Source organism: Trichoplax adhaerens, genomic scaffold (assembly GCF_000150275.1).
Source record: "Trichoplax adhaerens TRIADscaffold_1 genomic scaffold, whole genome shotgun sequence".
Taxonomy (NCBI): Eukaryota; Metazoa; Placozoa; class Uniplacotomia; order Trichoplacea; family Trichoplacidae; genus Trichoplax; species Trichoplax adhaerens.
The window spans coordinates 10,850,878-10,865,697 of record NW_002060943.1 but is presented as its reverse complement, the minus strand read 5'-3'; the positions used below and the strand labels follow the sequence as shown (position 1 = coordinate 10,865,697).

At 35.5% G+C, this 14,820-nt stretch overlaps 2 protein-coding genes across 2 annotated transcripts; one reads left to right on the top strand and one right to left on the bottom strand.

Annotated features, from left to right (window-relative positions):
• Positions 1-3,581: 3,581 nt before the first annotated feature.
• On the bottom strand, positions 3,582-8,015 carry TRIADDRAFT_63205 (uncharacterized protein; the record flags this gene model as incomplete). Its single annotated transcript, XM_002108243.1, has 6 exons — positions 3,582-4,060; positions 4,346-4,620; positions 4,722-4,773; positions 4,812-5,019; positions 5,883-5,886; positions 7,409-8,015. The coding sequence occupies 6 exons, from the start codon at positions 8,013-8,015 to the stop codon at positions 3,875-3,877; spliced, it is 1,332 nt and encodes a 443-aa protein (XP_002108279.1). The 3' UTR covers positions 3,582-3,874.
• A 1,851-nt stretch (positions 8,016-9,866) lies between these two features.
• TRIADDRAFT_52594 (uncharacterized protein) lies at positions 9,867-13,348 on the top strand (the record flags this gene model as incomplete). The annotated part of the gene is made up of 13 exons (XM_002108975.1): positions 9,867-10,141; positions 10,570-10,645; positions 10,823-10,965; positions 11,116-11,164; positions 11,268-11,341; positions 11,465-11,545; positions 11,658-11,741; positions 11,854-11,923; positions 11,996-12,117; positions 12,229-12,295; positions 12,592-12,673; positions 12,810-13,002; positions 13,222-13,348. The coding sequence occupies 13 exons, from the start codon at positions 9,867-9,869 to the stop codon at positions 13,346-13,348; spliced, it is 1,443 nt and encodes a 480-aa protein (XP_002109011.1).
• Between the last annotated feature and the right edge of the window lie 1,472 nt (positions 13,349-14,820).

Genomic DNA, 14,820 nt, shown 5'->3' with positions numbered 1-14,820 from the left:
GTAAAGCATAAGTTGAGACGGGATAGTGAGCGATTAAAGAAGACTAATTTTGTATAGTCATAGTCTTACATAGAAGTAAATCTTACTACGATGAAGGATTAGATGTATCAAGTAGTTATGCACATTTTGGTTATTGTTTATTATTAATTAATTATAATTATCAATGAATACGAAATGATATGATATTAATTAATACGGTACCACTTGTTAAACAGAAACATTCCATTACCTTTTAAGATACTACTAACGTACTTTGATATTGGATTATATTAATTTTTGATACATATTCTCAACATCAGGAGGTTGTTGAGTTGAATGACAGTATATGATAGAAAAATTACTTTCAGTGTAGAGTTTACGGATATTACTATGAATATGTACAGTATTATTATTATTGTATATAATGACAGCGATCCAGGAATCGTTGCCTCTCAAAATATAAATAAGCTATCAAATTACACCAAGAGATGAGTAACATACTTGTATGATTAGTCTGAAAATAAATACTATTCTACGTCCACAATAAATTAAGGGGATAAAATTGTGGTTATACAAAGCAGAAATTTTCCTCTTGGTTTATGGCATTCATACTCCCAAGGCTACGCTTAATTTTAATACTAACGACATCACTCTGGGCCTTGAATGTAATGACATGTGTTCCAGACATTTTTTGAAGCCATAATTTAATAATAGGAGTGAAAGCCTATGCGGTAACCTATTACTTACTCCTTTCGCTGCGGAATTAATTTAATTTAATTCATTTGCTAACATTCACCAGACGTATACTTTGAGAATTTTCCCCCTTGATTTTGTTTTAAATCTGCTTATACTGTACAATATTTTAATTTCAAGGAATAACTAGTAAAAGTCGAAGACTTCTTTCTATTGTGGCCCATGTGCAAGGTTATCATAATTAAATAGAGCCAAAACAGAGACAGTAAAGTTAGGCTCTTCTCTCTCAACACTATTTAGTTGCTAGTTTGTGTGCATTGGTCCTGGGCTTGGGGTCTGCGCACTTTACACCGATCATTATTGATCAATAATTTGGGGTGCAATTAATGCTAGCCAACTGTAAATGGCATATTTGGATTGATGGGATTATACATACTGTATAAATAGCTTATAGTAACAAGGTGTCCATTTTAGCTTGGTAATTCTGTACAAAAGGGTTTCTACCGTACAGTATTTTACTATCTCTAATGTGAATTAGTAACACCGGGCTTTGGCATTTTACTATTCATATTTTTTATTTTAAAATTAAATATATAGATGGCCATTTGGGAAAGTAAATATTGAGACGTGATTGCGTAAGTTAAGCACCCGTGGCCAAGTACTTTACGTAGAAGCACCTTCTGACTACTCAAGTTAATCCTTTGAGCTACAGTATTATTACTAGTGAAATCGTCGCTTGTGATACTTCGCGTGCTGTACTTGTACCTTTTACTTTAGAGTGCTACATAGGCAGTGGCTATATTAAATTAGACTTGAACGGCAGGTTTACTAGTAATAAATAATAATTCATGCATTGCGCTAGGTTAAAGATTCCATCAAGGTAGAAAGTAAGTACAGTAGGTGAAATCGTATAGCCAATCTCTGTTGTCATTGGTCGTACTATTGATAGCTTACTGCTGCACTCTTGGAAAGGTAGCTTGAATTATAAACTCTACTAAAAGTAAACATAGCACAACTACCATAAATTTTAAAGATGAAAACTGCCATTAATCTGAATTTAAGTTAGGTCAACTCGACAATACCTTAACTTGAGGTGGTGCTCTACTTTGTGTCATTAAAGACTGCTGGCTGAGATCATCATCTGCTTCAGTCTCACTACCTTCGTCATTTCCGGATGAAGGATTTTCTAATTTCTTACGCTTTGCTAGCTCAATCAATTCTGCTTGTGATAACCTCTTTTGCGACATTATTCGATATCAATCCACTTGCTCGTTTAATTCGATTAAAAAGACAGTGTTGTAATTTGCGTTAAGAGCTCACTTAGGCCAGAGTAGTTACCAAGATGCAACAACTTGGATTTGATTGTAAATGTTGATTGACAACGAGTTCGATCCTTAGCACAACCTGTACTAACTTGAATAACTTTGAAAGCTAGCGTCTAGAAAGTGTATCCGCTGTTTAACTGTGGCCAGTAGAATCTTCTTTCAACGCCACTCTTGCAATCTTGTAGTTTATTTCAAGCTAAATACTTCAAGGCGAGCTATCAAGTGCATCGGAGAATTTCTGTGGCTTGATTAGACTATGGCACGCCGCTGCAGCTGTGAACAGCCTCGAAAATGATAGCATTCTATACAGGCTTGTTGTATGGCAGTAAAGTGTAGGAAATAATAGCCAACGTTATAGGATACAGTATGTAACCAGAGCATGCTTTAGTCATGCATATAGCAAGCCATTCCTGTGTCGTCATTACCCCAATTACTGAATAGTGAGCTGGAGACCATTCAAAAAAAAAATTCAGCATACTCTCTCTTGTCCTTCTCTTACCTGTCTTGAGGTGTAAACTAGAGATTTTAGATCAGGGACTACTAAAAGAGGTACCTTCTATGTTAATAGTTGCTGTCCTGGGTGTCTTACCAGATAGATACCAAGTTGCAAAGAGTAAAAGTTACTTTAGAGGTTACGTAAAATAAATTCAGCATACCCCTATTTTCTTTCTCACACCTGTCTTGAAAGGTAAGCCAGAGATTTTGCATCTGGGATTACTGAAGTTATAATAGTTCCTATCGTGAGTGTCTTACCAAATAGACGCCAAATTGCAAGTAGTAAGAGTTATTTTAGAGATGATATCTAGAATTTATTAGCGTTTGTGACGTATGAGCAGCCAATGAATCATCGAAAGTCACCATTGCTATAACTGATCCAGCTATTTTGTGCAATACGGTCCGAATTTGCCCTTGCTCTGAGAGGTGAAAGGAATAAGGAGGAAAAAGAATCGATACATACAGAATGGCAAGAGGGTGGACACAGCCGTAACGGATTGATATCACGATGCTCGTATACTGTACTTGGAAATCGTTCCCATAAATCTTGTACATCAATATGCATTTCCGATTGCATTTTTGATCGAGTTCATGTAACGCAGGAAATGGCTTTGGTGAGCTTAAAAACTGTCTCAGTGAATCTTAAATGTCAATATGCATTTCCTGTCACATTTGTGCAATACTCTCTATCAAAATGTCAATATTTAGTGCATTTACAGTAACAGTCTACCGATGCAGTGCATAATCAATGCAAATTACTGAGCTACTGTACTATGCAGAATGCCATTGAAGTGAAACTAGGTATTTCAATCAAGCATATTAAACTGCTACGGTATACTGAAAAAAAACAAAAACTCTATTTCTATGGTATTTAGGTATTCATAACTAATAACTAGTAAATTGTATAACATATAAAGTAGTAGCACACTGATTATATTAGTATTCTCTCCATAAAGAATATCTATTAATGAATACCAAATTATTACATACGCTTATCTTAGCGATGTTTCCCCTAAATCCCGTACAACCATCAAAATACGACAGCGACGTAGTATGCAGTAACATGCACAATGGATAATAATAAGATTACATTTTATTCGCGCACATATTAACTGGCTGGTGAATATAATTCTCATTTGATCATCCTCAATCGTGATGAGCTGTCAAAGATGGCAGACGCGGAATTCACTTGCACATTCCTTGAAGATTGCTCAAATTCATATAATAATAAAAAGTTCCAAGATGTACGCGTAACAATAACATGAAAGCTATTGTTCAATTATGCATTGGTTATTATATAAATTAGCAGTAAATGTAAGATTTCTAATAAATACACAAGTATAGTTACAGGATCTTATTCAACATTAAATACGTGCATAAATTTAACACGACTGAAATAGTCTAAAAATACTAACAATTGGAAACATTATCAAAGCTCCAATACAAGATCCAACTTGCTGTGATACGCCACACCAAAATAAAGCCCGTCGGCCTTGTAATCGTAATAGATATATAATGGCAACTTTAACATAAGTCACCAAAACGCCAAAACCAACATTTATTATAACCTACATTATTAGATAAAATACGCGTTGTTAGCATCATGAGAGAGTTTAATTTACTTGGACATTGTGTGTGTCTAATTATTATTGTAATAGCGTAATACAAATAAACTGGACTAATTACGACACCAGGTTTTGATGAATGAAGCTTAATATAACGAATTGATAATTCAAATTTTACTTCATTTAAATGTGGCAATTTTCGTCAAGAAAGGGCATTCTAGCAGTAACTATGGGTAAAACTCCCCATTTCACAGAACAAGCATATCTACAGATATTCTGTATGCTTACCGTCAAGGCAGATCCACCGCTTGTGCCAAGTAAGGGAGGCGATGGGCTCATAGCTGCAAAAACGATAATCACGATGCCGCAAACCGTAGAAAGTAGGGTTAATATTGCAATTACGACACGATTATAACAGGGCAGCCAGAAGTAGGCAAATGAAGTTAAAGGATTAGCAATAGAGTATAAAGTGACAGTTAGATGAAATGCAGTACCACCATAAGGTAAAGTAGCGTACGACTGAATGGACGGGATGACTCCATTACTTAATCCGTTGACCCACGCTTGCATAAATAATAAAGCCATAAATACTTTGAACGGAAGAGGGTCTTTTTTTTTCTCCTAAAAGATAAAATATTGTCATTTTAGTGTCATGGAACTATACCTGGATATCCACTCTCTATAATGTTGTACTTGTTACGTACGATGTGACACAGCTACAATGTCGTACATAAATTGGATTTCGAATACTCACCATATCCGAAGCAGCTTCATCACGACAACCCGATTTATTATTGCAAGCTAATTCACTACCGTCTATTTTATTATCTTCAGTTTTTTCATACGTATTAGGAATGACGTAGTGCTTCTTCGCTAAAGGAAGATAATTCATAGCGATAAAAGCCAAAGCAGATGCAATAGTTAATCCAAATAAAATAAACCAAAATGTTTCTGGTGTGAAACTAACGGAACGAAGTGTTTGTTCGCATAAGGTTAAATTCTGAGGCGGGGTTGCTTGAGTGGCTATCAGAGTGAAGGAAGTAAATAGAATAAAATATTAAATTTACAGTTAATAGAGGAAAAGTTCAGGATTATATATAGCATGATTTCTATGGTGTACTGTTGCTAAAGAGTGGATATAATAATAATTACTAGCACACTCTTCACTCATAATACTCGCGTTATTAGGAGATAATCAATATTCATTCTTGACGCATAGAGTATACCATCAGTAGATTACAGTACACTGAGTATAGTAAATAGAGAAGTTCTATCAGTGTCATTATTTCAGTATTAAACCTTCTCCTAAAATACGGTTTTAATTACAGCTGCAAGGTACATATAACACTATAATTACAATTAATATACGTATCTAGTATATGTGGGTTTCTAGTAGTCCATGTCTCGTGATCGTGTTTTGTATGTAGATAGACTTAATAAGTTCACAAAGAATGCTTAGTATTGTTGACTAGGCGGTCATGTTGGCAATATCGAATATCAATATCGCCCATTCATTCATTAGTTTACGGATTTCAATCTCATCAACATAGTAATATATCCTGCATGTGCGTAGCCTTTAAAAGTTCAGTGTTGCCGACGCGGCGGTTATCATGGCAATATCTAATATTAATGCTGTTTATCCATTTATTAAATTAATAGATTCAAATAAGACTTATAACTTGGGCAACAACGTCGTATATTCAATATATAATTATAATACATTAATTAACAAAAGCTTGTCGGCGATATCATAAACATGGGCACTTTTTTGGGCAATGGGTAGAGACGAGGACTTTGATCAAGCAGTGTATGTAAATACTCGTACTTTGCTATATTATCGTTAACAATCTTTCCAATCATGCTGATTGTATAAACATATTGCCGTAAATTTAGAAGCAATCATGCAGGATGATAGTCAATTATATTATAGATTGCTAATTCAATAAGGTTGAAGCGTGCGTAAACTTAATGTCGCTAGTATTTTACAAAATCATTCCCATATATAAATTACTATTAGACATGATTCGTTATGCATATGTAGAAATTATTGCAAGGAATAATAAACAGTAGTATGGAATAAAAAAGTAAATAAATAGCTTATAATAACATAATGCGCAATAGAAGCGGATGGTCTTAACAACTTGAGCGTAATTTTTTAACCGTATATTCGATTTGATTGAAACTCACTGAAGGAGTCTTTGATCATATTGTAATTTTATCTTTCACTCTACTGTACACACAGTGCACATTAATAAAGTACTAGTCAAGCCCTTCCTCGTGATCCTTCACGTACTGCTAAGTTGTACCTTTTACTTGACAATAATTAAATATATATTCTAATTAACAAACCGAACAAAACAAAGTATGCTCGGTATGTCAATCAATACGCTATTGCGCTTGCAACTGTGGTACTGTAGCTAGTCATCAGGTGTTTAATGGACATAAATCTTCCATTTAAGTACAACCTTTGATGTTTCTTTTAATGAATCCGCGTGGCGTCAATGTTCTTAGTCATCTGGTGTTCAATGACTAATTGAATCTACCCAATTTGATCTCTGTGAAAAATTGTGTCTACTACCCTTTGATGTTATTTCATGAATCCGCGTAGAGTCTGTTTCTTATGGCATGATATCGCAATTCTACCGTATGTATACGTCCATACAGCGTATAATGTGCAGAGAAAATGAATTGTGCATCTGCCCAGCAGGAGGAATTTAAACAGACGCTATTCCTACGTCGCGTTGTTGAAGTTTTTGTCGCGTGCTTTATAGCATTGCCGAACGTGTCGATAGGTAAGCATTAAGTTAAGTAGTACCGTAGCGAGCATGGATTACTACCACAGTGTGAGTACGTTCTATAGTCGGGGATGGACAATTTACAACAAGGATGTTCATCAAAAAACTTGTAAATTTCATCAATACTTTATGATGGGAGTAAATATAGACACTACAAGTAACCGCATTCAGTTACGGTCCATTTTTATATGGAAAATGTTACTATTTGCGTTGCAATCGCATCGATCCAAGCTTTGCATTAATGTGGTTGTACGGCATTTATCAGGATAGAATGGAGTACGAGGGGCCCGTGGGGCTTGAAAATAGTGAACAATTAATCGTTAGTGACGCATATAAAAAGACTATTCATTAATCGGCAAAACTGCCTCACTACAGTACTCCTGTCATTGTAAGCTAGGATGTTCAATATGAAGATCTATCTTCCATCGATCAACAGAGGTGAAACATAGTTTGATTTACGTCGTACTTGACCTAAGACAATACCGCACAGGATATGGAATTTTTAATTTTCAAACACAAGACTGAAGGATAAAATATCCAGTACATCATGACTAACCTGCTGTAGTTATTGAGGGGCCAGTAGTGGGATGCATAGTTGTTGCAACGGTAGCGACAGAAATATTTTGATTAAAACAACCAGCCCCATTTCTAGCTCCCTGACCAAGTGCAACTAACCCAGGCAATAAACCACTAAGTCCTTCACCAACTAAGTAAGCAGGCATGTATACTTCGCGAAAAGTGGCCATAAATGGTAAATATGTCACCGATGAAGTGCAATCAGTCATGGCCAGGGTAAAACCAAGGATTAACAGTCCAATACTATGTGGTTCACCACCAACTATTGCAATTGAACGCCAAAAAAAAGCTAGTAATAGACAAGAAGCAGTTCCAGTCACTAATACTACATAGATTGCTGGCACTTCTTTCACTACGTTAGGTTTCCAATGCTTTAACAGAGAATACGTTAAAGGAGCTAGATTAGCGATTTGGATGATGACTGTTATGTAGGAGGCCAAGTTCCAACTTTCCGGTAAACAATTGACCATGATTGGCAATTCTACCCAAATACTGTTGGTTGCAACCCACGAACCGATGCCAAAGCATACTGCTAAAAAACAAACTGTCCATGATGTATTTTTCTCCAAAAGTGTGACAGAAACCATTTTGGGGATAGATCCACTTGTATCGATTACTTTACGATAACTTTTGCATTAATTGGTGTTAACTTGGTGAATGGATTTTCAATCTATTCCACCGAATCGATGGAATCGGCGGAGTTACTCAATCGTACTAGCAAGATGATGATGAAACGGCACGGTACGTAGTTACGTACTACGTCCAGGTCAACCAAAGACGCCTTTTACTTTACTACCAACAAGGCATGCGCATACTCCTCACCCACTAAAAACAGTCACGAGATTCGTCATTTGAGTCATTGATTACTCAATCGTACTAGCAAGATGATGAAACGGCACGGTACGTAGCACGTAGTGACGGTCCAGGTCAACCAAAGACGCCTTTTACTTTACTTTACTACCAACAAGGCATGCGCATACTCCTCAAACACTAGCAGTCACGAGATTCGTCTTTTGAGTCATTTATTACAAGTTCTTTTCATGAAGCCTCCGGATGCTGTCAGCAAAAAATTGGATCTGGACATAGTACTGTACAGTGTACAGTACAGTACAGTACTGTCAATCTAGCAAAGGGTTATCGCAAGTTCGCAATAGGGGAAAGGTCATTCAAGTTGAAATATTGCGTGATAACAGCCGTAAATTACTAATAGTAAGAGTTTCATAGGAAAACAATAATAATTACTATTAAGTATAAACTATGGCTAGTGACCTTTTTAAAGTAGGGTGATTAGCGTTCAATACGCCACTGTTCGATCAAATTTTATGCCAGTCATCATACTATACTGTACACTGTACTGTACAATACAGTACAGTGGAGGTCTCTACTGTACTGTACAGTGTACTGTACAGTACAGTACAGTAGAGACCTCCACTGTATTGTAGCACAGTCACGTGACTCACTCATACAGACAGCACATACTGTACTTTGTACAGCAGGGACAACTACAGAAACTGTACCGTGCAACTGAGTGCACGCTTAACTCTAGATGACAGCATTACACTGAGTACAGTATAAGCTTTAGTATCCGTATGTGACGTGTGCAGCTCGGTGAAGGTACGAGTGAACACCGATTTCGTGCAGGAACGCCATTTCTTCTTGGAGAAAGAAGGAGAAATGGCGATTTTTTAGAAAAAAGAATCTGTGCTTCTGCGCAGGAAAACGTTTAAGGGGTACGTACGTGCTGTACTGTAGTCCTTGCAGGCAGGAATATCCTATTTTTGCCCCAGCACGATTGTCAGCTCCCTTTATTAGCCTTTAGGCATTATGTAACTAATATTTTGTAGCATGAGTAACGTCAATTTTGATATACTGTACTGTACACTGTACAGTACTGTTATTACTATGCTATTGTAATGTGTACTGTACAGTACATACAATGTTCAACTCTGGAAACAGACAAGACAGACAGAAGCTTTCCCCCAATAGCTACTCCCTCTCTTTTTCTAATACCACAGACCACAGTACCTCACAGTACTGTACAGTACTGTACAGTACTGTGGTCTGGGGTATTAGAAAAAGAGTACAGTACATGTACAGTACAGTACAGTAGAACAATTCTCGCAATACTGTACTGTACTGTACAGTACAGTACTGTACAGTACTACAGTACATACCATGTTCAACTCTGGAAACAGACAAGACAGACAGAAGCTTTCCCCCAATAGCCACTCCCTCTCTTTTTCTAATACCACAGTAGTGGCCCACAGTACATGTAGAACAATTCTCGCAATACTGTACTGTACAGTACAGTACTGTACTGTTGCAACCGGCAGCCCGCAACGATCGAGTGGTTGGACAAGGACCTCTTCCGCTCCATTTACTACTGTTAGAATTAGTGATCATAACTTCATAACAAAAATTTTGCAATACAGGACCAAATGGCTACGCTACCTCAAACGAATAAATTAACGCCTAGCCAGCTATCAACCATCTCACCGAAAATTCGAGATTGGTGCTCGTGCCACGGCTTGTTAATGAAATCCAAGCGAAATGATCCTCATGATTATTCATTTCATCATTTGCCAGTGACATTGTTACCTACTCCAATTCCAAAGATATTATTTGATCAAGCTATGCAAGTTCAGATGGATTTCAATACAGTTTTCGATATCATCACAAGAAAGACAAGTTTCTTATCTGAAAATTTGAAGCGGTAAAGTAGCACTAGCCATCATCGACTGGATGGCAGATCGATGCCATATGTATGATAGTAGTTACTAGTCACGCTCAATGGTAGAATTCATTTTATCATACACTATCGAGATGCTACTAGTTCATTGCTACTTAGACGAAGAGAGCATAGAGTACCTACTCGCCTACGCGTACTCTACTGTATTCTCTTGTAGGAGATCTGTACATACTAGCAATCGCAGCTTATAAATATTACTTAAATTGAATACTGTATTATGATCATACTGCAATTATTAAAATAAATTACTTTTCCATGCAATATCGATTCGGTATAAAATGCAAGACGCTTATTTTTATCCTATTATCAAAACATCAATGATGATCAAACTACGTACCTTGAAATAATTAATAATTAATGATATAATTGAACGATAATTTATGTGCCTTTAGATCGTTACAGGACGATGAATACGCTTCAAAATTAATGTATGTCTACAATCAAGTCCTGAAAGAAGGAATTGCTCAAGTCAGTTAGGATATAGTTAAGAAGAGCTTCAATAAGTTGTTGCGATAAAAGTGAATCAATATGAACTGTACTTTTATTACTTAATCAAACGATGTGTCTTCGAGCTAGATATGGTTCTATGATATGATGAGCGAAAACAACCTAGTCGTATAATTAATTAGTTATTTATACTCTTAGCCAATCAATTTTATGCTCACCCGATCAGACTACATGCTGGATCAAAGCAACAGTAATAACCAGTTAAGCTTAAAACAAGTTGAATTTAATACTGTTTCCGTTGGTTTCATTGGAAGTTCTTCTGTCGTACCGTCACTCCATCGGTTAGTAGTAGTACAGTACATCGAGCAACTGACTTTCATGATAATAACTAAGTACAAATTGACGTTTATATTGAGGTTATTACCTGATCACCTAGTGATACGATATATGCTCAACATTCTATTAAACTGCACTAAATATTAACCTTTCAGATACGTTATACGGGAATTGGGTTTGACTGACGATTACAATTTAGAACGGGTACTACACATAATTATGAAATTGATAAATTTAGGAAAATACCTATAGCATTCTGCCTTTTAAGTAGACTTTAATATCTAAGTAGTTAAATGAAATTTTCTAGATTGCTACTAATAACTGTTTAGAGCCATTTGCTAAGGGAGTGCATCTAGCTTGGAAAATGTATGAAAATGATAAGTAAGTTAGTAAAGAGAGATCAAGGATTACAAGATATTCTCGTTGTAGATATTGTGTACTCTTTGTAATGTTAAAAATATTAACAACATTATGAATTACTTACTTATCATACTAATATCCTAGGGCTATTATTTTGTTTGTGGTTCTACCTGATGAAAATAATATTTGTGATCAACGGCTGTTTGAATATGCAATCATGAAATTGTAAGTCTGTTGCCATGCTGCATCTCACTTCATTTCTAACATGCTCGTACATTGTAAAAGAGTAATATTAAATGACATCAATTGAGTTAGCATCCGATTACATTTTCTTCAGAGATCCTTCAATTAATGTTGTTCGTTGTACAATGGCTGATATTGAAGAAAACGCTACATTAGGAGATGATAAGACCTTATACTAGTAAGTTGATTCGTATGTATTTCACATTTATAGGATTCTAGAACAATGTCATTTCAGTATTACGTTTCAGGAAGTTTATTTACAATTATAACTATGTTATGTTAAAATATAGCAAGAAACAAGAAGTTGCATTGGTCTACTACCGTTCCGCTTACGCACCATATTGCTACCCTAGCCAAAAGGTATACCTTGCCAATTTATAGAAAAATGTCAATTTGATCAATTAATGTTATAGATGTTCTATTAATTTGCAGGAATGGGACGCTCTATTGTTAGCCGAGAGATCACGTAGTATCAAAGTTCCAAATATTGCAAGTCATTTAGCCGGAGTTAAAAAGATACAGCAAGTACTATCTACACCAGGTGTTTTAGAATCGTGAGTTAAAATATCTGATATATAGTAAATTTAATTAGTACGCATACTGTACCAATAAATAGACGTTATGTCGGAAATGTTAAAAACAAATTATACAATTATATACTTCAGATTGTTACCAGATAAGAGTTCCGTAGAAAGGATAAGAGCGACGTTTACCGGCTTATACTCACTAGAGGTAATACTACAGTCTCGATTAACTAATGGTTATGATAATGTAGTTAAGTAGAAGAAGATTATATGCATATCATGTAGCATTTCATGCCTTAGCTTTTTAAGATATGATAACGATATAATAGAATTACACTATTCTAATACAGTTGTACGGAACTGTCTTGCTAATAGAAATAGACTAAACGGAAAATATCTACGTAGCTTGTATTATGATAGCCTTTATTAATTTAACATGAGGTAACTTGAAGGTATTTTTAGTTTCTGTCTTAAAAATTTTAATTTCATGTAAAATATCTTCAGGGTGACCAAGGTAAAGAGTCAATAGCCATGGCCATTAAAAATCCGGAAAATTTTGTTTTAAAACCCCCACGTGAGGGTGGAGGTAAGTATTATTCCTGTACGTATGCTCCACGAAAATTGATAGTGAGTTAAGAAAGTTTGCTAGTAACTGTACTATGTTACGTTGTTGATATATTAAGAAAATAACGACATAATATAGACCTGATCTCTTCTGATAGGGAATAACCTGTTCGGGGAAGAAATACGGACTTTTCTAAGTTCATCATCAAATGACGATGAAAAGTCAGCTTACATTCTCATGGATAGAATATTTCCTCCAGCAGTTGATAATTGTATCATCACTACAAATAATTCAATTCAGGGTACTGAAAAAGTTATCAGTGAATTAGGAATATATGGAGTTCTCATCAGGTAATATGTTACCGAAGTGTACATTAATAGTGTGCCATAAATATGTCCATAATAAATAGCTATTTAAATTGTCATAGGAAAAATAGGATAGCGTTATTTTTAATCCGATAGCGAGTGCAAGACACTACTACTTAAAATATCTTGAAAGCAAGATTGTTTCTTACACTTATCGATTTATAACTTTTTATCTAAATCATAATTATTGTTTAACCGTTTTAGCCGTGGACCGAATGAAGTAATTAGTAATTGTGCTTGTGGATATCTATTACGAACTAAAAGTATTAGCCAAAATGAAGGTGGAGTGGGAATTGGAGCGGCAGGGTTAGATTCAGTGTATTTAGTTTGAAATATGGAGAAACATTTTAAAAAATTTGTCATAGCTATGAAGTATATGTTATCATAATTTTGCGATAGAAATAAAATTAAATAATGATTATAATAATACAGTTATATTAATTGTTGTGATACATTAACGAAACGCTGCATGTATGTCTATCGGGAGAGACTAACAATTATAATGTTGAATACTTGCGTATATACAGTATATAATAGTTTAGTAGGTTAGTAAAATGATAAAATATTGCATGCAATGATTTTTTATTTCATTTACTAGTTTGAAAGTAAATATAGAATTAATATGGAAATTATACATTTAGTTTATATCGGCTGAAGTATAACCACACCTAACAATTGGTGGGTAAGAGCAGGACTACTTTTAGACCACGGTAGGAATAACGATAGTTGAGGTGTACTACAAGTCTACAACTATACTTCGACTAGGTAGTACTGACTTTTTGCAACTTTCCGTGATATTTTTCGCTTATTCGATCCAATGCTGAACAGCTGAGTATACTATAGCTCTGCACTTTGCGTGGCCGTATACTGGTTAATATCTTAAAAAGTCGTAGCCACTTATCGAACGAATCTAGTCTAGAGAGGTTAAGGGTTTGGAAGCCTATTTGAGTGGCTCGATGCCCACTGAGTCTACAGTATTTGCATTCGTAGACACTATAAATACTTCCGAAGATATACAACTGTTGGTATTTATAGTAAGTAAGCTGCACAGTATTGTATATTACGTCCAGCTAGTGTAGACACTGACAATTCAGATTTTTAGCGTCAATAAAATGTCTTAATTAACCATTAAGTTAAACGATGATGCAGCATTCTGTCAAACTATTTACATTACATGTATCTGGAAATTTCTGGGAATATTTCAAGCACCTGCTGATTCCGTTGTCCGTACAGCAGAGTCCCGTCCGGTATAGTCTGTAAGTATGACAGCTACAGTAGAATGCTGAGTCAGTATGACGAGTGCACCTGTTGCAGTAATGAATGAAATGCAATATACTGCACCGTAAATAGTAAGAAAGGAAGAATGGATAAAGATATATATGACAATACAGTGTACAGGATAGTACTGTACAGTATAAAAAAAAATCGTATAAGTAGTAACTGATATAGTAGTATACTAAGGGAAAAATAGTATATATTGTTGTGGGAGTCAATCAAAATCTCACTTTTCAAATGCCGTATTCTGGATTTTAATAAGACAAAATGGCAACGCTACCTAAAGTGGATGAGTTAACACCTGACCAGCTATCAACTATCGTACAAAAAATTCGAGATTGGTGCTCTTGCCACGGCTTGTTGATGAAAGCCATTCGAAATGATGATCGGGATCATTCATATCATCACTTGCCGGTGACGTTGTTACCTACTGTAATTCCCCAAAAATTACTAGATCAAGCTATGCAAATTCAGACGGATTTCAATACACTTTTCGATATCATTGCAAGAAATAGAAATTTTTACCAG